This window comes from Sus scrofa, chromosome 13, assembly GCF_000003025.6.
Source record: "Sus scrofa isolate TJ Tabasco breed Duroc chromosome 13, Sscrofa11.1, whole genome shotgun sequence".
Lineage (NCBI taxonomy): Eukaryota > Metazoa > Chordata > Mammalia > Artiodactyla > Suidae > Sus > Sus scrofa.
In genome coordinates, this window is record NC_010455.5 from 158,629,961 (window position 1) to 158,653,595 (window position 23,635).

At 44.2% G+C, this 23,635-nt stretch overlaps 1 protein-coding gene across 4 annotated transcripts; it reads right to left on the reverse strand.

Annotated features, from left to right (window-relative positions):
- Positions 1,037-23,204, reverse strand: NIT2 (nitrilase family member 2). Of its 4 annotated transcripts, none has more exons than XM_021068475.1 (10): positions 23,089-23,204; positions 17,931-18,049; positions 16,263-16,383; positions 14,324-14,412; positions 9,267-9,360; positions 8,690-8,764; positions 7,546-7,624; positions 5,435-5,522; positions 2,546-2,601; positions 1,037-2,196 (listed from the first exon to the last, which is right to left on the reverse strand). In XM_021068475.1, the coding sequence occupies exons 1-9, from the start codon at positions 23,114-23,116 to the stop codon at positions 2,572-2,574; spliced, it is 723 nt and encodes a 240-aa protein (XP_020924134.1). In that variant the 5' UTR covers positions 23,117-23,204; the 3' UTR covers positions 1,037-2,196; positions 2,546-2,571.

Genomic DNA, 23,635 nt, shown 5'->3' on the forward strand with positions numbered 1-23,635 from the left:
TGGCATGCATAAGTTCCCAGGGCCAGGGATTGAACTCAAGCCACTGCAAGGACAATGCCAAGTCCTTAACTGATACACCACCAAGGAACTCAAAAAATGGAAGATTTAAATGCAACCATATCGATAATTACATTACACATTAATGATCTAAAAACTTCAGTTAAAAGGCATAGACTATCAAACTGGATAAAAATGCATGATCCAGCTGTACCTAAAAGAAATCCACATTAAATATGAAGACATGAATAGGTTAAAATTAGAAGAATTGATGGGGAGATTCTTGGTGGTCTAGTGGTTAAGGATTCAGTGTTGTCACTACCATGACTCAGGTTCGATCCCTGACCTAGGAACTTCCACCTGCTACCAGTGTGGCCAAATAAACAAGCAAATAAATGTTTTTGAAAAAATAAGTGATGGTGGGAGTTCCTGCTGTGGTGCAGTGGGATCAGCAGCGTCTCTGTAGCACCAGGATGCAGGTTTGATCCCAGGCCCAGCAGAGTGGGTTAAAAGATCTGCCGTTGCCACAGCTACAGCACAGGTTACAACTATGGCTTGGATCTGATCCCTGGCCCAGGAACTCCACATGCCATGGGGCAGCCAAAAAAAGGAGAAAAAACACAGAACTGATGGAGAAGATATATCATGATAATGCTAATCAAAAGAAAGTTGGACTAGGAGATCTCTTGTGTCTCGGTGGTAGTGTTACTATTGTGGCTTTGGTTTATGGTTGCGGTGCAGGCTCGATTCCTAGCCCAGGAACTTCCATATGCCATGAGCATGGCAAAAAAAAAAAAAAAAAGAGTTGGACTGGCATTATTAATACCAGACAAAATCCCTTGAGGGCAAAAATGATAGAGATAAAGTGTTATTTCATAATAAAAAAGGGCTGACTGATCATGATGATATAATAGCCTTAAGTATGTACCTAGTAAGAGAATTTCAACATATCTGAAGCAAAAAAATGATAGAACTGTAATGAGAAACAGACAAATCCACAATTACACTCAGTTATACTGTTGATAACTGATAGAAATTAGACAAAAAATATTTATAGATATAGAATATGTAAAAACAGTATCACCAATGTGACTTACTTGACATTTACAGAACGCTCCACCTATAACAGCAGCTGAATACATATTCTTTTAAACTGCACATGGAATATTTACTAAGCATATTCTGGGCCATAAAGCAAATCTCATAAATAAATTTAAAAGGATTCAAATTATACAAGGTATGTTACCTGGCCACAATGGAATCAACTTTTTCTCAGACAGCTAATGGTTATTTATCAACCCACCACTTGCTATAAAATACATAACCAAAGTCTCAATGGAATTATTTATTTTTAATTGTGTAAAGACATTCTAAACACCACTGGGCTAAAAACTTGGCTGTGACAAACTAAAAGCGCTACTAGGAAAAAAGCAAAAAGAAAGACATTCAAACATTCTCCCCATCTTTTGCAGAGATTCACACTTAAGTTGCCTTGACCAAATCATGCCACTACCATTCTCCCATAGGCTCACTGTTGAAACACTGTTTTTCAGGAGGTGAGGGGGGTTAGCAGGTGTTATTTTAGCTCCTTCCTGAATTTGAGGAGCCCAAAGGCTGCTAGGAAGAGTGGGGCTGCCAAATCCTCTAGCAAACACCAGGGATCCATCACCTTGCCTTCCACAGCTACTCACAAACCAAACACATACCTTTAAGGGAATGCTCACAGACCAAGTTTTCTACATAATGGATTCCAACTCTAGGATTAGGGTTCATGACATAAATATTATTTGTATAAGGTGAAATCAACCACCATGATACCATCTGATACTTCTACTAACTGCTTTGAGGCAACTTAAGTATGGAAGGTTTACAACCATCCCCTCCTCCTGCTCTTCAATGCCAGCCTGAGTCCTTAACTATTTAATATGATGTGGAGAATGTCAGCATCAGCTGATGCTCCATCATCTCTAGGGAGCTTCCCCTTTCCAAGAAGAGAAAAGACTGAAATTTGGTAAGAAAAAAAAATCTACATTAAAGAAATCACCATGGAATTGGTTACGGTGCACAAACGTACTTCCCATTTCATGACACACTGGAAACATAAACATTAGGGCTTTTTCACCTCCACTGCATAGAGGTCTGATCGCTTCTGGCTAAAAATAGGGATTTGCTGGCGTATTTCAGCCAACTTCTTCAGGTCTGCAAAAACAGGAAAATGCACCATTAGTAAGATGTAATTCTTACTAAACAAGAATTTCTTCCCCAAACTGTATAAAAAAAAAAAACCCAGCGCCTCAGCAAGTAACTTACTTACAGGCCTTGTCTAGAGGCACAGACAAACCTGGCACTGACCCTGGAGTCATTTCAAAATAAAGCAAGAAAACTCAGGTTGATTCATAGCCCCAGGGCTTGGCCAGAGAACCAAGGGTAAATGAGGTGAGTGGGACATAAAGGAGCCCCTCCAGGTGATAGGATCTCACAGCTATGGAATCTGGCCTCAGAGCAATGGGGACACCAGAGACCTAAACTAGGCCAGAGCAAATCTTACCGATGTCTGCATACACGATCTTTTCTTCAGTACCGGCTTTGGCGAGGACCTCCCCCCTGAAAAAGATTCAGGGTAGAATGAGTGGATTCTGATGTTGCTGATATTCAAGATCTGTTTTTCCTCTCCATCTCACTGGTCAGAAAGGAATCTGAGGTTTAAAACAAGAAGGTAGGGGCATAAATTCCTGTTCTACCATATAAGTAGCTATGTGGCCTTAAAGCAAGTCATCTAGAATCTCCATTTCCTAATCTATAGAGTGAGAAATAAGAGCTCTGTGAGGACTTAGAAAACTATGGAGTATATTTTTTAAATTGCAAACTGCTAGGAAATGGTAGTTATTCCAAGATGTGATGGAAGAAATTTTCACATATTGAGGTATGGGGAAGTCATTCTGGCTTATCCATCATTTAACTTAAACTTTATGTTCACTAGAACAGCCTATCTTAAAAAGCAAAAAAAAAAAAAAGGAATGGAGTTCCCATTGTGGCACAGCATGAGGTTGTGGGTTCAAACCCTGGCCTCGCTCAGTGGGTTAAGGATCTGGCACTGCTGTGAGCTATTGTGTAGGTCGCAGACACACCTCAGATCTGGCGTTGCTGTGGCTCTGGTGTAGGCCTGTGGCTACAGCTCCAATTGGACCCCTAGCCTTGGAACCTCCATATGCCACAAATGCGGCCCTAAAAAGACCAAAAAAACAAAAGAACAGCCTGTCTTGTGGCCTATGAAATATACTCTGTACATCTGCTTTAAGCCTTAAAGCAAAGAATGTACTGTCCAGAGATAAACAGCGTGTTTTGGTTTTGAGGGTGGAGGTTTGGCCACACCCACAGCGTGCAGATGTAGAAGTTCCTGGGCAACAGATCGAACCTACACTACAGCAGCGACCCAAGCCACTGCAGTGACAACACCAGATCCTTGACCCATTGTGCCACAAAGTCCAAGAATATCTGTTTTGAAGATAGAGCTAAATGTCTCCCTTCCAGGGACATCAATGCCAGCACTCCTAATTGCTGTGTATGTGCTGATCTTTTTTTCCTGAAATTTTGAAGGAATGTACCCATCATGTTTGATGTTCTTTGTAGGGACAAGATATAAAACTATCCTGCAAATCATGCTTCTTTGGAACAGTTCTCAGAGCTATCTGAGAGGCTATCTCCTAGGCTACAGTCCTCAGTTTGGCTTGAATAAAACTCTTCTCTATTCCTATTATAGATTATTTATTATTTCCACCGACAGATGTAAACATCTGGGAATAGAGCCACCCATAACCAAGAGGAAGCTCCTCCCTGTTCCCTCCTGAGTATACTGGGGGGGCAGTCTGACTTTGCTTCTTCATGCCTCCCAAGGCTGCTACCCTCTCCCCACCAGGATGGTGAGGCTGTCTGCCTGGATCTCTGGGCTCATGCCTGTGGCCCCTGGATTCCTATGTTAATGGCTTTAGGGTTTTGAGGGAAAGGTTTCAACCTATGGGGCCTTGGTGGAAGTGACAGAACCATACCCTGGCAGGCACCCCACACCTGGAAACAGGAACACACCATAAATCTGAGGAAAGGCTGATTTAGAAAACTTTCCAGTGCTGAGTCTCTTCGCCCAAAACAGGGCTTCAAAAACTATCTGTGAAATGAAATTCCTCCAGTGCACAAAACAAGTAATCTGATAGAACAATCTAACATAACTGGTTCCATTTACCAGATGGCCAGATTATTTTGGCACAGTGAGCTACAAACACCATCATTAACACCATTCAACTGAATCATTTTCTAGTCTATTTCTTCTCCCACTTGTCCTGGCATTCAAAGACCACTATGTTAACCCCAGGTACCTATCCCAACACTGATGTAGGCCAAAGGGCCCCCAGGCCCAAACGGGGGTATTCTGACAAGGAAGAAATTACGGTAAATCTTATACAACTACTTTGTGTCAGGAGCCAGCTTGATCAGTAACAAGAGTTCAGCAGAACTAGCCAGGAAGCAGAGCTGCTCAAAAGGTCAGGAAACCCATCATGAGCATCTGAGCAGAAGAACTTGCATCAAGTTTAAGAAAATTTTCAAACCAATTCAGTCCTTCCAGTCTTCCAAAACCCCCCAAATCCTAATGTGGCAGAGGTTCACTGAGAATCTCTCACTGGTCATACCTTACTTTTTCTTTTTTTTTTTTTGGCTGTGCCCACAGCATATAGAAATTCCTGGGCCAGGGGCTGAACCTGAACCTGCACCACAGCAGTGACAACACCAGATCCAATTCTACCACCTATGAACTGGGCTAAATAAAGATACATCTCTGAAAGGTCAAATTGGGATAATGTGTGAAAGTAGGAGTAAAGTGTACAAATGCTGGTAAGATACATCTGCTAACATAGGACTGTATACGTATCTGAGCAGACGTCCATGCTGGTTTCACTGAATAATAAAATGTCTTACCCTCTCACAGAGGACAAATTCACAGTTCCCCATAATTCAACCCATCCTCCATCTCCTCTAATCATTATCCAGGAAGCAAAATCCTTACCCTGCAACTCACTCCTGCCCTAGGACTAGTGACCCAGGCTAAACTTTAACCAAAAGCCAAGAGTTTGGGAGCCTCCTTTACGAAAACAACCACCTGTTACTGCTGCCTTGTTTCCATGTTTGGCTGACGATAAAAGCCACTTAGACATTGAGAAAAAGGCTGACCAAGCACTCAGTCAGGAGAGCAAGACCACTTCTCTCTCACGTGGTTTTCAAGTGGAAGCTTCTCTCAGAGAGCCAGCAACCTGGCAGGCATGTGGAGTTTTGGGGGTGGAGGAAAGGCAAGGCCAGGCAGGAATCAGACAACCCACCTGCCCAAGTGCCACCTCTCTTGAGCTCCTAGTGAGCCTGTTCCCACCTAGCCAACTCACCAAGGACTCACAATGGTGCTGTGTCCCCAGGCAACATAGGAGGCTTTGTCATCCCGGGCCGGAGATGCTGTGGCCACGTACACCTGATTATCAACAGCCCTGTAGTCAATAGACAGAAAAGTGGTAATAAGTCATATAATATAGGTCTGCAACTTTTTTTTTAACCCTAAGTGTACAGACCTTTTTTCAAAAACTAAGACAGGACAGGCTGCCTCAGATGTGTAAGGAAACATCCAAAGCCATGGAACCCTCTCTTCAAAAAAGATCTTACTACATAAGTCAGTTCTTAACTGGGGCCATTTTGCCCAGCAGGGGCCATTTGTCAGTGTCTGGAGACATTTTTGACTGTCACGACTAGGGGATTGCTCTTGGCATCTAGTGGACAGAGGCCAGGGATGCTGCTAAATATCCTGCAAGGCCCAGGACAGTCCCCACAACAAAGAATTATCTAGTCCAAAATGTCTATACTGCCACAGTTAAGAGAGCCTGACCTGAACCATCCTGTAACGTAAAAGCAGAGCTTCTCTGGTTAATGCAGTCAAGGTGCAAGGACTGGCCGCGCTGGGACAATGCACCTTGCAGGGCTGCAGAGCACTTCCAGGCCCATGGTGGCAGTCCCACCATCTCAAATTAGGCAGGAATTTCAGATGGTACCCCAAGCCACCTGACCCAGGAGCTCTCTGGGCTTTAGAAATAGATCACGCCAGATCATCCCAGTCTCTCCCAAGCTTTCCGTACTTTCAACAAGGCAGCATTTATTATATTTATGGTGTTATACAGACATAGGTATATATATAAAATACCTATATCAATATAGGTATAATACATACCTTCCCTTTCACCACGCACGCTGCCGAACACTTCTACATCCCCTTCCAATAAAAATTACCATCATCTCTAAAAGTGAGCAGAGTGGCTACCTCTGGGAGGAGGGAAGGGGAGTAGACTGGGAAGGAACAGAAGGGATCATTCCAAGGGCCTGGCAATGTTCTAGATGCTGATCTTTGGTTTGTTTTTTGTTTTTTGGGTTTTTTTTTTTGTCTTTTTGCCTTTTCTAGGGCTGCACCCACGGCATATGGAGGTTCCCAGGCTAGGGTCTAACCTGAGCTGTAGCCGCCGGCCTATGCCACAGCCACAGCAACGCCAGATCCTTAACCCACTGAGCAAGGCCAGGGATCGAACCCGCAACCTCATGGTTCCTAGTCAGATTCGTTAACCACTGCACCACGAAGGGAACTCCTAGATGCTGATCTTTGTTGCAGGTGAACACTATGTAAAAATTCACTGATGTACAGTAAACTGTACTTCAATAAAAATCTAAAAAATGAGAAAAAAACTGTACACTTTTCTGTAAGTATATAATGCCTCAGTTTTAAAACTTCTAATGTTTTAAACATCATCTCTAATCAGTATTTCATGGTTTGCAGAGCACTTCATGGAGTTACACTCTTTTTCCCTTCCATGTTACACCCGCTGCTGTTACCTGCCCTTCACACTCTCAGGGGACTAAGGAAACAGCAACTGTGACAGGCATAATGTGCCTGTGCAGTGCTCAGGACCTACAGGTTAGAAGCACAGTAACTTATGAGGAGTTTCTTGGCAGAGCACCTAGACTAGCAGGATGTTGAGGAGGATGCATAGGTTAAACACACAATCTGGGTCAGCTGAGCACACAAATCTCTCCCCAGGGCTGTCAGACTAAAAGGTCACCGCTGCCTTTTCCTTGGCTTCTGGGGCTCTGGACACATACATTCCGTGGCTCTCCAATTCTCTGTAAAAGTTGCCAGCAACTGTAACACAGAAACCAATCCATATCTGATCATGGAAAAATGAAATCACTGTCTATTTGCTGCAGTGAATGCTCTTGGAAATGTAAAAATCAAGAGTCCCCCAAATCCATGAGACTGGCGCTATGGATTCTGAGGATAATGTGCCTTATAGCAGAAGCCCTCCATTTGCACTAAAAGATGAAAAGATTCATCTTTTTGCTGCAGGTAGATACTGGGCATCCTGAGTCAGAGCAGCAATCCATGTGGGGAAGGTTGGAGCTTCCACCAAACCGGAAATGTTTGCACAAAGAAACAATGAGATGCTTGAAACTATGCTTGGGATGCTTTCTTACCGGCCTCGCTGAAGCAGCTCCCAATGGGCTGGTCCAGTGGTCAAATTAAAAGCTCCAGGATATACTAACAGCTGGCAGCCTTGAGGAGAGAAAGGCCAAAGAAAAGCCAGTGAGGTGAACACCCAACCAATTAGCCCCTTCCTCTGTTCCTTACCCAGTGGGAACCAAACTCAAACTTCCTCAAGTCTAAAGGTGTCAGGGCCATTAAGCCTGGCTCTAGATCCCTCTAGACACATACACAAAACATACACACCCAAGAAGAGAAGTACTGACAATCAAAACCACAACACTTTTGCTTTAACAAAGTGGAGAACCATCATTCCAATTCTTTAGCACCATATGGTCAGCTCCAAAGGCCAAGGTCCATGTTTTGAATGCCTGTCAACTGAAATGAGGGGCAGGCTAGGTGCTCTACTGCTTATTGCTAAGACTCAACTGAGACTGCAGACCCAGAGCCCTTGTGCCTCCACCTTTTGCTGAGAAAAAGGTGGAGGCACAAGGTGGAGTCATACCATTTGCACCCACTTCTCTTCAAGTGACAGACGAATGGGAATCAGGATATCTTCAGCAGTCCAGTATGGATGCTACTGTTTCTTGAATACCATACGAGGAGCTTTAAAACTCCCTACTCCTATGAGAAAACCACGCTGCTCTAGAGATTAAATAATTTACCCAAAGGACTGTGCCAATTAAGGGGAAAAGCTGGAACCAGAATCCAGATCTCCTGATCTGGCTCGGTGCTTCTCCAGGATGGTAGGATACCTCCTGAACCGATACGTCACTAACTACATTTCTGCTGTACCCAATATCTAGGACTAGTGCGTGGTGAAAGCCAAGAGTTCAGAGACCATTTCCACTGGGCCCTTAGTGCCTCTTTCCAAACACAGTAGCAGGGAGGGCCCAAAGGGTAGAGCTGGTGTTTAGTTTAGAAGCAGGACCCCTGCCATAGCTCAGTGGTGCAGTAAATGACAACCTCCAAAGAACACACTGTCCATAGGCAGCAGAAGTCTGAGAAATCAGATGGGGATGGAGAGGGTAGGACTTACCTTTCAGGTTTTCTGATCAAAGGTTCCCTCTTCCCACAAAGACCAGCCCAAATCAAACCCCCAAGCACCCCTGCAACACAACCACAGCACTGCCTCACCTCTCTGTGCATAGATTTGTGCCAGCTCTGCAAAGCGGATGTCGTAGCAGATGCCCAGGCCCACCCTGCAGTAAGCTGTTTTCCAAAGAGAAAATGTACAAACAAAAAGTTAACCTCCTGCAGCATGGTGCAGCAGGGGAAAGCCTCCATGATCTAATGATCACAACACACTGTTGGGAATACAGTAATGCAGGGCCCAAGGGTGGAGAAAATTTATAAGCTTATTCCTGCTTGGACTTCACCTCATGAAGACATCATTTACATCAGCAGAGATGAGAAATTCATTCTAACTGAATGTTTCTAAGTAGGAGGTGTTCAGTCACGGCCTAACAGGTATAGGCCAGAAGCTGTCCTATTAACAAAAGGCTGTGACAAAGCAGAAAAGCAAAATCAGGTCCAGCCCTTAGCTCCCATTCGGCCCACCCTTTCTAGGTCTGACCGTTCTCCACCCTTCTCACTGTGGGTCTTACACTAGGGTTTTGTAAAGAAGTTGGGAAGGGATGTAAGAGAAAAACAAAGGACACCTGATCCTCTTCTACGAGGACTGCTAAAAGAGGTGAACTTATCTGGTACGTACGAGTATCAAATGTGGAGAAACTATCACCAGGACTCAGTGTTTTAGATTCTTGAAATGTGATTTTCCCAGGAACATCAATGTCAAACAGATGGAGCTGCATCACAAATAATGGGTTTGGTTACCTCTTTTCTGGCATGGTTCATGGCAGCAGTAACAGATATCTCTCCATAGCCTGCTATGGGGATTGTTCTACGGTCAACTGTATAAACAGCACCCCCAACCTGCCCACAACCCACCCTGCAAGCTGACTGACATCCTATCAAAATGATTTCTAACACAGGAAACTGGAAAAATGATGCTGTGGGTTTTATGACCCTTCTTTTTTTGGTGGTGTGCAAATCGATGGCTAGGTTTCTTATGAGGAGCAATTATGTGTTGATTTTTAACCAACGTAAATGCTAAATGAAGACTTCTCAGACGTAGAATCAAACTGGTACAAACTCCTCTTCCAGGAGAGGTGGAAAGTGGGTGAGCAATCACGAATAGGTAAAATTTTGCAAACCAGCAATATATGAAAAAAGGAACCTATCACTTTGAAACTGGATTTATTCATGGTAAACAAAAGTCATTTAACATTAGAAAATCAATCAATATAATTTACCGCATTAATAAAATAGAGTCATTGTCATCTGAAGAAGTGAATAATGAGCATTTGGGAAACGTCTAATATCCATTTCTCATAAAGAGAAAAACTCTTCTAGGAAGGGTACCCCCTTAATCTGACACAGAGTGAAAAAAAATCGTATTTAATAGTGGAGTATTAAAACCCTTCTATTGAGCTCAAGAAGAAGGTAAGGACACCTCCTATTCAACAGTGTAACAGAGATTCTAGGAAAGCAACAAGGAAAGGAACAAAAAGTGTAAGAATTAGAAAGAAAAAATTAAAAGCCGTTATTCTCAGATGGTATAATTGTGTTCCTAAGAAACGTCAACAGTAGTCTACAGATGAATTATTAGAATTAATGAGTTTACTAAGCAAGTGTGCTACATTCAAGGTTCATATTTTAAAAACTAGTTATATTTCTATATACCAGCAAGAAACAGAAAATGAAAGGGCATCAAAAAAAACACCAATTAGGAGTTCCCGTCATGGCACAGCGGAAAACAAATCCTACCAGGAACCATGAGGTATAGGGTTCAAACGCTGGCATCGCTCAGTGGGTTAAGGATCTGGCATTGCTATGAGCTGTGATATAGGTTGCAGACATGGCTCGGATCTGTCATTGCTGTGGCTCTGGCGTAGGCTGGAAGCTACAGCTCCAATTAGATCCCTAGCCTGGGAACCTCCATATGCTGCGGCTTCAGCCCTAAAAAGCAAAAAAAAAAAAAAAAAAAAAAATTAGGAATAAATCTAGCAAATGATATATACCATATTCACGGACTGGAAAACTTAATTCTGAAAATATGTACTCTGAAGATTTAATAGCTCAATGCCAAGTCCTCTTCCAGTAATAGCAGAGTGGCTCCTATGCAGACCAGCTTTCTTACAGATTAACTAGAAACTGTGGACAAAATAAAAAATACAATGATTTAAAAGTACCTGAGGAGTTCCCAAGGTGGCACAGTGGGTTAAGAATCCAGATGCAGCAGCTCGGGTTGCTGCAGAGGTGTGAGTTCAAGCCCCAAGCCAGTGTGGTAGGTTAAGGATCCAGCATTGCTGCAGCTGTGGTATGGGTCACAGCTGCAGCTCGGATTCAATTCCTGGCCCAGGAACTTCTATGTGCCGTGGGTGTGGCCATAAAATTTTTAAAAGTTTTTTTTTTTTTTTTTTAGGGCTGCATCTATGGCATATGGAAATTCCCAGGCTGGGGTTGAATCGGAGCTCTAGCCGCCCCAGCCTACCTACGCCACAGACACAACACTAGATCCAAGCGGCGTCTGTGACCTACACCACAGCTCACAGCAATGCCAGGTCCTTAATCCACTGAGCAAGACCAGGGATCAAACCTGCATCCTCATGGATACTAGTCAGGTTTGTTTCTGCTGAGCCACAACAACGGGAACTCCAAGAATAAAAATTTTTAATAATAAAATACTTGAGAATAATCAAAATCAGGCAAAAACTGAAGAGAGGTCAACACTTAAAAGAAGGGAACAGAACTGGGTGATTCTCCCACTTGTTTACAGCTTTTACTTGGAAGCAAGGCCCCCACTCTTGCAAGGGGAAGTGGTGACAACTACTCACAACATACTGGCTAAGGAACCAGAGGACAGAGTCTCACAGAAGCTCGACAGTAGGGGCAAATCCTAAAAAGAACAAAGTCAAAGAAGAGCCCTAAATTTTACATATAAAATCTGTCCAAAACTCTGGCTAACCAATGAGGCAGACTCCAAGAAGCCCAGCTAAAGCAAAACAACTTTATAATAAAACAGAGCAGCTGAAGTTGCTGCCCTTGTCACAAAGGAAAAAAAGAGTTTGGAGTTTAAGTATGCCCAAATTAACTACTTGCTAAAACAAAAAATAAAACACTTTTCTCAGGAATGTAATAGAAGCTAGAATCAACAACATATATAATCTAACAAACAATCCAAAATTACTAGACACACAAAGATGTAACCCAAATTTTAAAGAAAAAGCGGCAATGGAGCAGAACCCATACCAAGACCCAGATGTGATAATAATCAAAGACTTTAAAGCAGCTATTGAGGAGTTCCCGTAGTGGCGCAGTGGTTAATGAATCCGACTAGGAATCGACTAGGAGGTTGCGGGTTCAATCCCTGGCCTTGCTCAGTGGGTTAATGATCCCGCGTTGCCAGGAACTGTGGTGTAGGTTGCAGACGCAACTCGAATCCTGCGTTGCCGCGGCTACAGCTCCAATTAGACCCCTAGCCTTGGGAACCTCCATATGCCTCGGGAGCAGCCCTAGAAAAGGCAAAAAGACAAAAAAAATAAAAATAAAATAAAATAAAGCAGCTATTGAAACTAAGATCAAGGGTGTAAAGAAAAATATGTTCTTAATGAATACAGAAATAGGAACTATCAGTAGAAAATAAGCACTATAAAAAAGAACAAAATGGGAGTTCCCGTCGTGGCGCAGTGGTTAACGAATCCAACTAGGAACCATGAGGTTGCGGGTTCGGTCCCTGCCCTTGCTCAGTGGGTTAACGATCCGGCGTTGCTGTGAGCTGTGGTGTAGGTTGCAGACACGGCTCGGATCCCTCGTTGCTGTGGCTCTGGTATAGGCCGGTGGCTACAGCTCCGACTGGACCCCTAGCCTGGGAACCTCCATATGCCGCGGGAGTTGCCCAAGAAATAGCAAAAAAAAAAAAAGAACAAAATGAAAATTTTAGGAGAAAAGCTAATTATCTGGAATTTTTTAAAATTTCACTGGATCAGCTCACAGGAGAGTAGATATTAGAGACTCAGTGAACCTGAAGACAGAGCAATAGAAAATGTCCAATCTGGGAGTTCCTGACGTAGTGCAGTGGTAACAAACCCGACTAGTACCCATGAGGATGCAGCTCAATCCCTGGTCTTGCTCAGTGGGTTGAGGATCCGGCGTTGCCATGAGCTGTGGTGTAGGTTGCAGACGCGGCTCGGATCCCATGTTGCTGTGGCTCTGGTGTAGGCTGGAAGCTATGGCTCCGATTCAACCCCTTGCCTGGGAACCTCCATATGCCACGAGAGTGGCCCAAGAAATGGCAAAAAAAAAAAAAAAAAAAAAAACTAAAACCAGAGCCTTGGCAACCTGGTTTGCTGAACAGTATTAAAATGAGAGTCCCATAAGAAGAGAATGGAATAGAAAAATATTTAACAAAATAATGCCCTCAAATACAGTGAAAGGCTTAAATTTACAGATGCAAGAAACACAAAGCAAATACAAAGAAAATCATATCCAGGATTATAAGCGTCAAAATACTGAGAACTACAGATTACAAAAAGATCTTGAAGGCAGGCAGAGAAAAAACACAAATTCCAAGTATATTTTCCTTTAAAACACACATGACTATTTAAACTAAAATTAAGGTTTTGGAGTTCCCGTTGTGGCTCAGTGGTAACAAAACCCACCTGGCATCCATGAGGATGAGTTTGATCCCTGGCCTTGCTCAGCTGGGTTAAGGATGTGGCGTTGCCATGAGCTGTGGTGTAGGTTGCAGATGCAGCTTGATCCCGTGTTGCTGTGGCTGTGGCGTAGGCTGACAGCTGCAGCTGAGATTTAACCCCTAGCCTGGGAACTTCCACATGCCACAGGCACGGCCCTAAAAAGAAAAAGAAATTAGTGTCATGTGGGATTTATAACATATATAGATGCAGTATGCACTACAACTACAGAATAAAGAACGGACCTACACAATTGCAAAGTTCCTAAATTTCACATGAAGAAGTATAATATAAACTCTAAGTAGACTATGACAAGGTATGTGTGATACTATAATTCCTAGGGCAAGAAGTTAAAACAAAAAAAGCAGCAAATAATGAAGCCAAAAGAATGAAGAAAAGAGAAAGGAAAAAAAATAATCAAATGTCTATATGCTTAAAGCCAACCATATCAATATTTATATTAAATACAGAGTAACCACTCCAGTTAAAAGGCAGAGATTGTCAGACTGAATAAAAAAAGCAAAACGCACTACATGTTGTCTGCAAAAGGATCATTTTAAATATAAAGACACACAGAGACTGAAAATCAAAATTAGAAAAAGATATACCATACAAACAGTAAGTATAAGAAGCTGAGAGTGACTGTATTAATATGGGAGATAAACTTCAAGACAAAGAGTACTACAAGAAAAAAGAGAAAGAAAAGGATTGATTTACCAAGAAAACTTAGCAATCCTAAATGTATCTGCATGTACCACTACTGCAAACTGTCAACTCTCCTGAAAATGATCACTATATGTTCAATATCATCCTAATCAAAATTCCTGCGGGTTTTTCCTTGGCTAAAATTGACAGGCTGAGTCTACAGTTTATATCAAAATGCCAACACCCTAGAATAGCCAGCCATCTGTGCCAATTAGTCAAAGGCACGACGTGTGTATAATATGATGAGAGGTACTAGGGACTTCAAACAAGTTCTCAGGAGGCAATGAGGCTTGCCCCATTCTCTACTTACCTTTCTGTACTTTGCCAGTAAAGTTCCATCAGGCCCAAATACAGCACAAGTGTTATATAATTTTCCGGCATCCTCTTCAGGAATGGAACCTTTCATTGAGAGGAGAAACACACAGCACAGAAGACATTATGAATAAAGCATTCTTCTATGATAATGGAACAGAGGCTTAATAAAGTTTACTATCTTCGGCTCAAATATAAATTTTGCTATCTTCTAAGAGTTATTTAATCATGGTTTTTTTTCTTCTTGTGTACAAGTTTCAGTGATAAACTTCATAGTGTAGATAAAATATAATTAGGTTAGATACCAAAGACAGGTTTGAAAAATAACCAGAATATGTCTGAATTCAGCTTCGATCTTAAGCAACACTTAATCTGGAGCATTGACACAACATGGGGAATTCACAGTTGCTCAGCTTAAATTCACCAGGTCCTGCAACATCTGTATCCAAAAAGGCCTTGAGGTGGGAGTGTAAGCCACAGTCTTTCTATCACTGAATATGATTCCTGCAGTTCTATCTCTTCGTGCTTCATCTTCTCCACCTCTTATCCATTTCTAATTAGCATCTCATAATGTAGAAATAATTGTTTGACATATGCATTTTTTTGGGGGGGGCTGCACATGTGGCACATGGAAGTACCCAGACTAGGGGTGGAATCAGAGCTGCAACTGCCAGCAACGCCAGATCTTTAACCCACTGAGCAAGGCCAGGGATCGAACCTGCATCTTCATGGATATCAGTCACGTTTGTTACCAATGAGCCACAACAGGATCTCCATATTTTTAAAAAGAGTTTTTCTGTAGTGATTTTCTAATTTAAACAAAACTACATAAATAAAGCTACTTTTTAAAAATCGAAGTACAGTTGATGTACAGGATTAAAACACAGTAAATTAGTATTTTTATAGACAGTATTCCATTTAAAGTTATTACAAAATAATGGCTCAATTTCTCTGTGCTGTATAATCTATCCTTGTTGCTTATTTCATACACAGTAGGTTACATCTCTTAGTCCCATACCCTATCTTAGCCCTTCCCTCTTCTCTCTCCTCACTGCTAACCACTGCTTTGTTCTCTTTTTGAGTCTGCTTCTGCTGTTACACATGCATTTGCTTTCTTTTTTTAGCTTCCACATGTAAGTGACAATATAGAATATTTGTCTTTTTCTCTGACCTATTTCACCATATATAATACTCTAAGCTACTTTTGAAGTATGTTGCCTTTTTTTTTTTTTTCTGTCTTTTGTCTTTTTTGTTGTTGTTGTTGTTATTGTCGCTATTTCTTGGGCCGCTCCCGCGGCATATGGAGGTTCCCAGGCTAGGGGTTGAATCGGAGCTGTAGCCACCGGCCTACGCCAGAGCCACAGCAACGCGGGATCCGAGCCGCATCTGCAACCTACACCACAGCTCACGGCAACGCTGGATCCTTAACCCACTAAGCAAGGGCAGGGACCGAACCCGCAACCTCATGGTTCCTAGTCGGATTCGTTAACCACTGCGCCACGACAGGAACTCCGCCTTTTTATGAAAAAAAAAAAAATTCTTAACACCATATGAATGAAAGACATTCATTTATGGTCTTTCTGTCCACATTTCGACCTGCTCCTGTACTCCCCCTTCTTCTCTAGAGAAAATCATCAGTTGGTGTTTATCCTTCTACAACATTTACTATCTCTTACATACATAACTACATATAAAAACACATAATCTCCTTTCATGTGCAGCATTAATTGGTAGGGGAGTATCTGTCATTTCATATTAAACTTGCTCTTTTTCTAGTAACAGTATAATTTGAAGATCTTGCCGTATTACTATACATAGATCTACCTCATTCTTTTCAGTGGCTAATTTGTATTCCATGGTTTAAATGTTCTCAACAACAAAAGTTATTCAGATGTTTCTAATGTTTAGGCCATGACATCTTGAGGGTAAGAAGTTACCTCCAATGACATATACGCCGCACTCCTTTGCTACTTCAGACAGCTTCTGCGTGGAGTCACCAGGAATTTTCTCTGCATATTCCGGAAAATATTTCGTGCCATATGGAGAATTAAAGCATTCCTAGAATAATGTTGGCAGAGAAAAGAGGGAAAAAAACACCAAAACACCCAACTCATTTTAAAGTTCTGCCATACAAAGACATAGCTTCTCAAAGGGGTAAAACACAGCTGATAAAGAAAACAATGACCCCTCAGGGTTAAAGAGCCTGTGCCCACAGGCATGACTCAGCCACTGGATCGGATGGGGCTGGAGAAGACAAGTTGGCGTGCATGCCCAGATCCTGGTCATCTTGGCAGAAGATGGGGCCGGCCCCTCCCTCAAGTTCACAGGAAAACTATGAGGTCCCAGCCTTGGGCACTCGGGCTCCACTACCACTGGGCTTACTCACAGGATTCTGGCTATGAGGATGAATCCATAGTCTCAAAATTATATTATTAACTACGTAAAGCAATAAAGCCTATGTTTTTTTTAAATACAGAAGCTTTGAAAGCCACAGAGGTTAAGATGCTTCTTCATGTATAAAATGAGCTATTTCCAAGCTCCCTTCCAGCACCACATTCTGTTGATCCTACAAATCCCTCATTCCCCAGAATATGTCTGTCCTCAACAGCTCTGTGATAAGTGAAAAGCAGAACTACTAGATTTCAACTCTAGTTCATTCGATTTCCTGTGCACCAGGCACTGTGCTAGGAAACTCAGGCCAATCATCAGCCTGTATATATAAGACTCGTGTGAGGTAGAGGGAAAGCATGCAGAATCCAAGTGCTTTCACTCCTGCCCTTTTAGTCTCTGACTCCCAGAAACTTAAACCAAGAGACCATGATCAGGATAAAGGTACAGAGGAGTCCATGGCTGGAGCAACATTAAGGTCTCAAGCTCCCTTGTTAAAGATTCCTACTCACTGGCCACACCTGGATGGGCTGGAGCCTAAACTACAAGGCAGCCCTGAAAATTCTCCAGGGTTTGCAAAGGGCTGCCTTCTCTGTGTAGTGGGGGAGGGGGTGGTCTGGAATATTCCACCACTGACCCCAGCAGAAGATGCCAGCTGGTGCATGTCCCGATATGTGCAAGACCTTCTCTGGGGCTGACCCCGTACCTGCCGACAAACAAATGTTTGTCAATCTTCGGCTGGTTCTGTTCTGAAAGAAATCACCTAGGAAAGAGATGTAGAGTTCTACAGGCTATCACATCTCGGCAGATACCACAGGTTTCCTAAGAATCTCTAACAATTTTCAGTTTTCAATAACTTTCAATAATTTTTTTAAATGTTGGAGGCCTAACACTAAAAATCAATCTCTTCTGATCTTATAAAGACTTAAATTACACAAGGAAAGAACGTAAGTGAGGCACTGAGTGTTTTAGTTTTAGGTTACGTCCCTCAGCCCACTAGGCTTCTGAACCCAGTAGACAATCCTGAAGTCAAAAGCCTGTAACCATGTTGTATGCCCTATCACAAGGACCCTTGCTAGAAGCATCTTCCAGACAAACATGGAACAATCCTGGGGCCCCAAGGACCTTGTTGGGACACAGGAGGACAACCAGAGCGAGCAGACACTATTCTGCTAGGACAACAGTTCCCAGAAAGGGGAGGCTGCTTCCATACTTACTGGCAGCGAAATTATTTTGGCTCCTTGCTTTGCTGCCTCCTGGATAAAGCCACAAGCCCGAGTGAGGTTATCTGATTTGACAGAAGAAACGTGAAGCTGGATCAGTGCCAAGCGGAAAGCTGAGGATGAAAATAAAACAGCTGTCAGGTAGACCAGCATTTCTCAACAGAGGGCAATTTTGCCCCTCAGGACATCTGGCAATGTCTGGAGACACCGTTGATGGTCATGACTGGTGGGGTGCTACTGATCTTGGGGGGCCAAGGAGTGCAGCTCCTTAAGGCAGGATCTTAGTTCCCTGAGAATCAAACCGAAGCCATGGCAGTGAGGGTGCCAAATTGTAACTGACAGGCCACAAGGGCCAGCAGGCCGGATACAAAGACACACGGGGAGGCTCAGAAAGCAAGCTGCACACTTTGGGGTGGCTTAAATTGCTTACATGGGGGCAGTTTCCCGGGTTCCCTCTAGCTAATCATCTTGCTTCATTGTGCTTCATGCCAATATTTGGACTGAGTGAGAGCCCTCCCCACCATGCATTGGCTTCTTTTAGCCAAGATGGATTCCAGCACGAAGGTCTCCGGGGGTTGGCAGGACACTTTATGGGCTAGTGCCCCTCCTGTTTTGACCCCTTGAACCGTTTTGGGCATGTGTGGTCAGGGAGGTCCCTTAGACTCAGGAATGAAACATCTTGAGGTCAAGATTATCTTTTTACTCAAGCAGAGCTCAACTCCTCAGTAGTGCTGCCTTTACTTTGAAGTTTCAACAGGAGACAAGCTCCAGCTACTGAGCCTGGGGTCCAGTTAACTCCTGTCTCACTCCTGGCATCTAGTGGGTAGACAAGTGTCAAGGACGCTGCCAAACATGCCCTGATGCTCACAACCAAGGGACAGGACAATTGCTCACAACCAAGACTTATCCAGGCCAACATGCAGTAACACTGAGGTTGAGAAAACATGAGCTAGAGGAACATCCATGGGCAAAACCCACTCCAGGCACAAGAATCTGAAGTGGAAGCAAGCAGGGCCAGCTTTTTCCTTTCAGTGGCAATGTGGCTTCATGAAAGAACACTGGCTGAATATACAACTATCCCTCATTATGTGATCTTGAGCCTCCAGTCCACACCCAATCCAGGCGCCAAGCACATCCCAGCACAGAAGGAGAAATCCCTTCGGAAGCTTCTTACCCACTCTGAGTCGGGGCAGCAGGCATGGGAAGCGGAGATGCCAGTCTTTCTCAACTTCCCCACCACAGTGTGGGACACAGTGCACCGGCCCAGCTGCTGGCGGAGGGGGAGCCTAGCAGCCGGTGAGCTGCACATGTGCCCAGTTCACAGGGAGGGTGCCTGGGCTCCCGGGAGGGTCCACACTCACCTCATCAACAGTCCCGGGCCCAAAAGAGCACATTAAGTAGCAAGTGAAAAACACTGTGAGAGGTTGAGAGAGACACTGGAAGGAAAAGCTAACAGTGCTTTTTCCTGCCATGTGAACAAGGGGCTCCAAGTTTTCTTGGAACACTGGGTCCCTGAAATTACGTAGCCAGCCCTGCCAACAAGTTCTGCTGTCAGCCTTGGGGCAAGAAGGTCAGTGGCTCCTCCAGGTTTATTCCTTCCTTGAGGCAGGAGGCATACCCTAGGTTTGCTGCTCCTATATTCTTTGTACTCTTTTAGTTCTCACAGTAATCACCTTTTACTGGCTAATTTCTTTTTTTTTTTTTTGGTCTTTTTTTAGGGCCGCACTCGAGGCATATGGAGTTCCCAGGCTAGGGTCGAATTGGAGCTGCAGCTGCCTGACTACACCACAGCCCCGTCCGTATCCATGAGGACATGGGTTTGATCCCTGGCCTCACTCAGTGGGGCCTGTGAGCTGTGATGTAGGCCAAGCCACGTGGATCCGAGCCACGTCTGCGAACTATACCAAAGCTCATGGCAACGCCAGATCCTTAACCCACTGAGTGAGGACAGGAATCGAACCTGCATCCTCATGGATACTAGTCAGATTCGTTTCCACTGAGCTCGATGGTAATTATTATTCTTTATGTAAGTGTTTTCCTGCTCAAGTGGCTGGTGTGGTTGCTGAGTCCTGCCTGACTGATACAGTTTTTACTAATGGTCTGAAAGAAGGCTACATTAAAGGATCTAAACCATGTCGTAACCCACAAAGCTCTGCAAAACTTCAGCAACTATCAGTAACAGCCTGCCCTCACTTCCCTACCCACCTCTGCTGTGGAATCTGAAATCCCACCATTAGTGAACACTCTCTCTGGGTGGCTCCTGTAACAGTAAAAAGTCTTCAGAGAGGAAACACCGATGGACCCTGGCTTTTGATGAAAGCCTGTTTGGCTCAGGGTTAACCCTAAAAGTAGGAAAATTCAGATGTTCCATTCCTTGGTTTCCCCTAAATATAGTGAGAAGAACTAAGTTTAACTCTGATTTCAGCTTGTTCAATAGTTTCAAAGTCTGAGTGAAAACAAAAGCTAGGCCTACGCTGGGGCAACAAGATAGCCTGAGCTGTCACCAGAACACCACTAAAGGTCTCCAGTGTAACTCAGAAGCTGGGCTTAGTCTCTGCTTCTGAGGGACAGTAAGAACAAGTCCACCTGGCTTTGTTGATGGATTCCCCTCTCCCCATCCCACCCAGAAGGCAGCTGTCCTGAACCAGCTGCCTGACACCGTGCAAAACATCCACTCCACAGAGGCTGAGGCAGCGCAATTCCACCATTGGGGAGTTCCTTGATCCCGAGGACAAGATACTAGACACTTCATCTCCTCTGTACAATGAAAATACTTTTCATTTTCACGTCCCTGGCTGCCCTAATATTCATTGTAATCTAACAATCAAGGACACCAAGGGGGGAAAAATACCTTTTTTTAAATTACCTAATTTTTAGTGTAGTATTTTTAAAATTTTCATCGGAATTTTTTTTTTTCTTTTTTTTTATGGCTGCACCTGCAGCATATGGAAGTTCCTGGGCTACGGGTTGAATCAGAGTTGCAGCTGCCGGCCTAGGCCACAGCAACGCAGGATCCAAGCATCTGAGACCTACGCTGCAATCTGCAACAATGCTAGATCTTTACCCATTGAAAGAGGCCAGGGATCGAACCCACATCCTCACAGACACTAGGTCAGGGGTTCTTAACCCACTGAGCCACAACTGAAACTCCTAGCAGAGTACGGTTGACTTATGATATTGTATTAGTTTCAGGTGTACAGCAAAGTGAAACAGTTTCATACATAAATATATCCATTCTCTTTTCCCACATAGGTTACTACAAACCATTGACATTTTCCTGTCCTATACAGTAGATTCTCGTTAATTCTCTATTTTATACAGTAGTGTGTATGTTATTCCCACCCTCCCAATTCTTCCTCCCCTCTAATAGCTTCACCTATGATAACCATAAGATTGGTTTTGAAATCAGAATAAAATATCTTTTTTTCTTTTGTCTTTTGTCCTTTTAGGGCCACACCCCTGGCATATGGAGGTTCCCAGGCTAGGGGTCCAAACAGAACTGTTGCTGCCAGCCTATGCCACAGCCACAGCAACATCAATCCGAGACAGGTCTGCGACCTACACCACAGCTCACGGCAAAGCCGGATCTTAACCCACTGAGCAAGGCCAGGGATCGAACCCGCAACCTCGTGGTTCCTAGTCGGATTCGTTTCCACTGCATCACGATAGGAACTCCAGGATAAAATATCTTAAGTAAACAAAAGAGAAACAGCATAAGGGATGTGCAGATCTTTTACACATATAAGCATCTGTGAGGTACTGCTAACAGTATTTTATAGATGAAGAAACAAGAGGCCTGCAGAGGGAAAGGAGCACAAAGCCAGTTAACAAAGTTAAATGGCACAGCCACAACCAAGCCAAAATCTAAGACTGAAGGGGCACATTGTTTGTTTTGGGGTGGGTGAGGTGAGGTCATGTAACTTGAAAACACTCCTCAAGGAAGTCAAATCAACATTACCATCAACCCCACCAAGCTCTCAAGTCCATCAGCCTCTTCTGAAAGATACAGTCACACTCAGGAGGTATGTAAAAGGACTTCTATACCCAGATCCTGAACGTCCATTCCACCAACTTGTGCTGTACTCCAGAGGTTGAAATGAAATACAGCACTTTCACAAATCTTACGGTCTTCAGGGAGCTTCACTAAACCTTGGTATGAACGATTTATGTTTATTTTACAGGACAGGAAACTGAGGTCCAGAGAGGTTAAATGACTTGACATGGGCTGAGCCAAGACTGTAATAATCCAGTCTTCAGACTTTGAGCCCAGAGCACTCCACTGCCTCATGTGAAAGAATCCTGCAAAGACCCGGGTACGAAGCTAGAAACTCACACCCCTGGGGCTGATCCAGAATAGGGATGTGTAATACCTAACCTGAAAGCTCAAGGTCCAGATGCAACCTGCCCAGTTTTTTGTTCAGAAGAAAAGGGCAATCATCGGTGGGTTTGAGGGGGTGCACACGGGAGCAAATTAACCAGTCCGCTTACCACACAAGCCCAAATCAAAGAAAACAGGTGCTTCATTTACACGTGACAAGGCTCAAACCACAAATAACTAGAATGATGCTTTGTGCAAAACCCAAGTTCAAAAATCAATCTAAGCCATAGCAAAAGTCTCCAGGACTCTCACAGGTCAGACTCTCACACTTTAAGTACCATAATTACCGAAAGCTTTTCAGAAAGAACACTGTCTTGGGGCGAGGGGGAGGCGGCGAGCAACTGGGAAGACTACAGGGAAGGTGCGTAATTTGCATTTTTAATGAGCACCCGCCCGCGCCTTCCCGCCCAAGTGATTCTGGAGTAGTTGGGCACGGAACTCATCTGGAGTCGCAGTCTTACGTGTCACAGGAGCACAGTGGGGAGCAAAGTGAGGGCCTATCAGGGGCAGAGACCCGGAGCTCCCGCGGTCCCGTCTGGAAGCCCGGAAGCCCGGCCACCGCACCGCGCTGCGCTCCAAGGCCTCCTCCCCGTGACGCCGCCGCGCACCACTCTCGCCGCTCGGGTCCCCAGCCCCGCGGACACAGGAGCAGGGAAGGCCATGAGTGCAGCGGAGATACGGGGCGGAGACGAGTGGCCAAGCCGGCAAGGTCCTCCCCTGGCGCCATACCCGAAGCCTCCCCTCCAGGTGAGTTCAGGCCGCCGCGCAACTTACTAGCCATTGCTTTGTCGAGAAGCACCATGGCCTCCTAGGGCTGAACTGAGGTCACTGGGCCGACGGCGGCGCCGCGAAGGGCGGGGCAAAGCCGCGCGTCTGGGGCGGGGCCGCGGCGCCGAGGCCCGCCCCTACCCCTCCTTCGGGCCTGCCCCCTCCGCGGGAAGGGTGTTGTCTTTGCTTCTCTCCTCAAACAACTTTTAATCGCCCGTTGTTTTCCATCATCCCTGTAGTCAGATCCTCGAAAGACAAAGGGATGACTTAAATCGAGGTGGCGTGCTAATAAATGTTTAACAGCCGGTCTCTCGGTTTCTCAGCAAAAGGACTGAACCTCTAGACTGAACCTCTATCTGGTTGGATCACCTGTGGGGCCAGGAGAGATACCACTTGCTGATTGCCTTGGTCTATTTGAACCAGTCGCTGTAAGAGGAATGAAATTTCTATAGGTTGATTTAGGCACTCTAGACGTCACTGGGGTCGTACTACAAGGCTGCTACGTAATGGGGAAGGCGAAAAGAGAAACTTAAAAGTTTAGACAGAATATCCT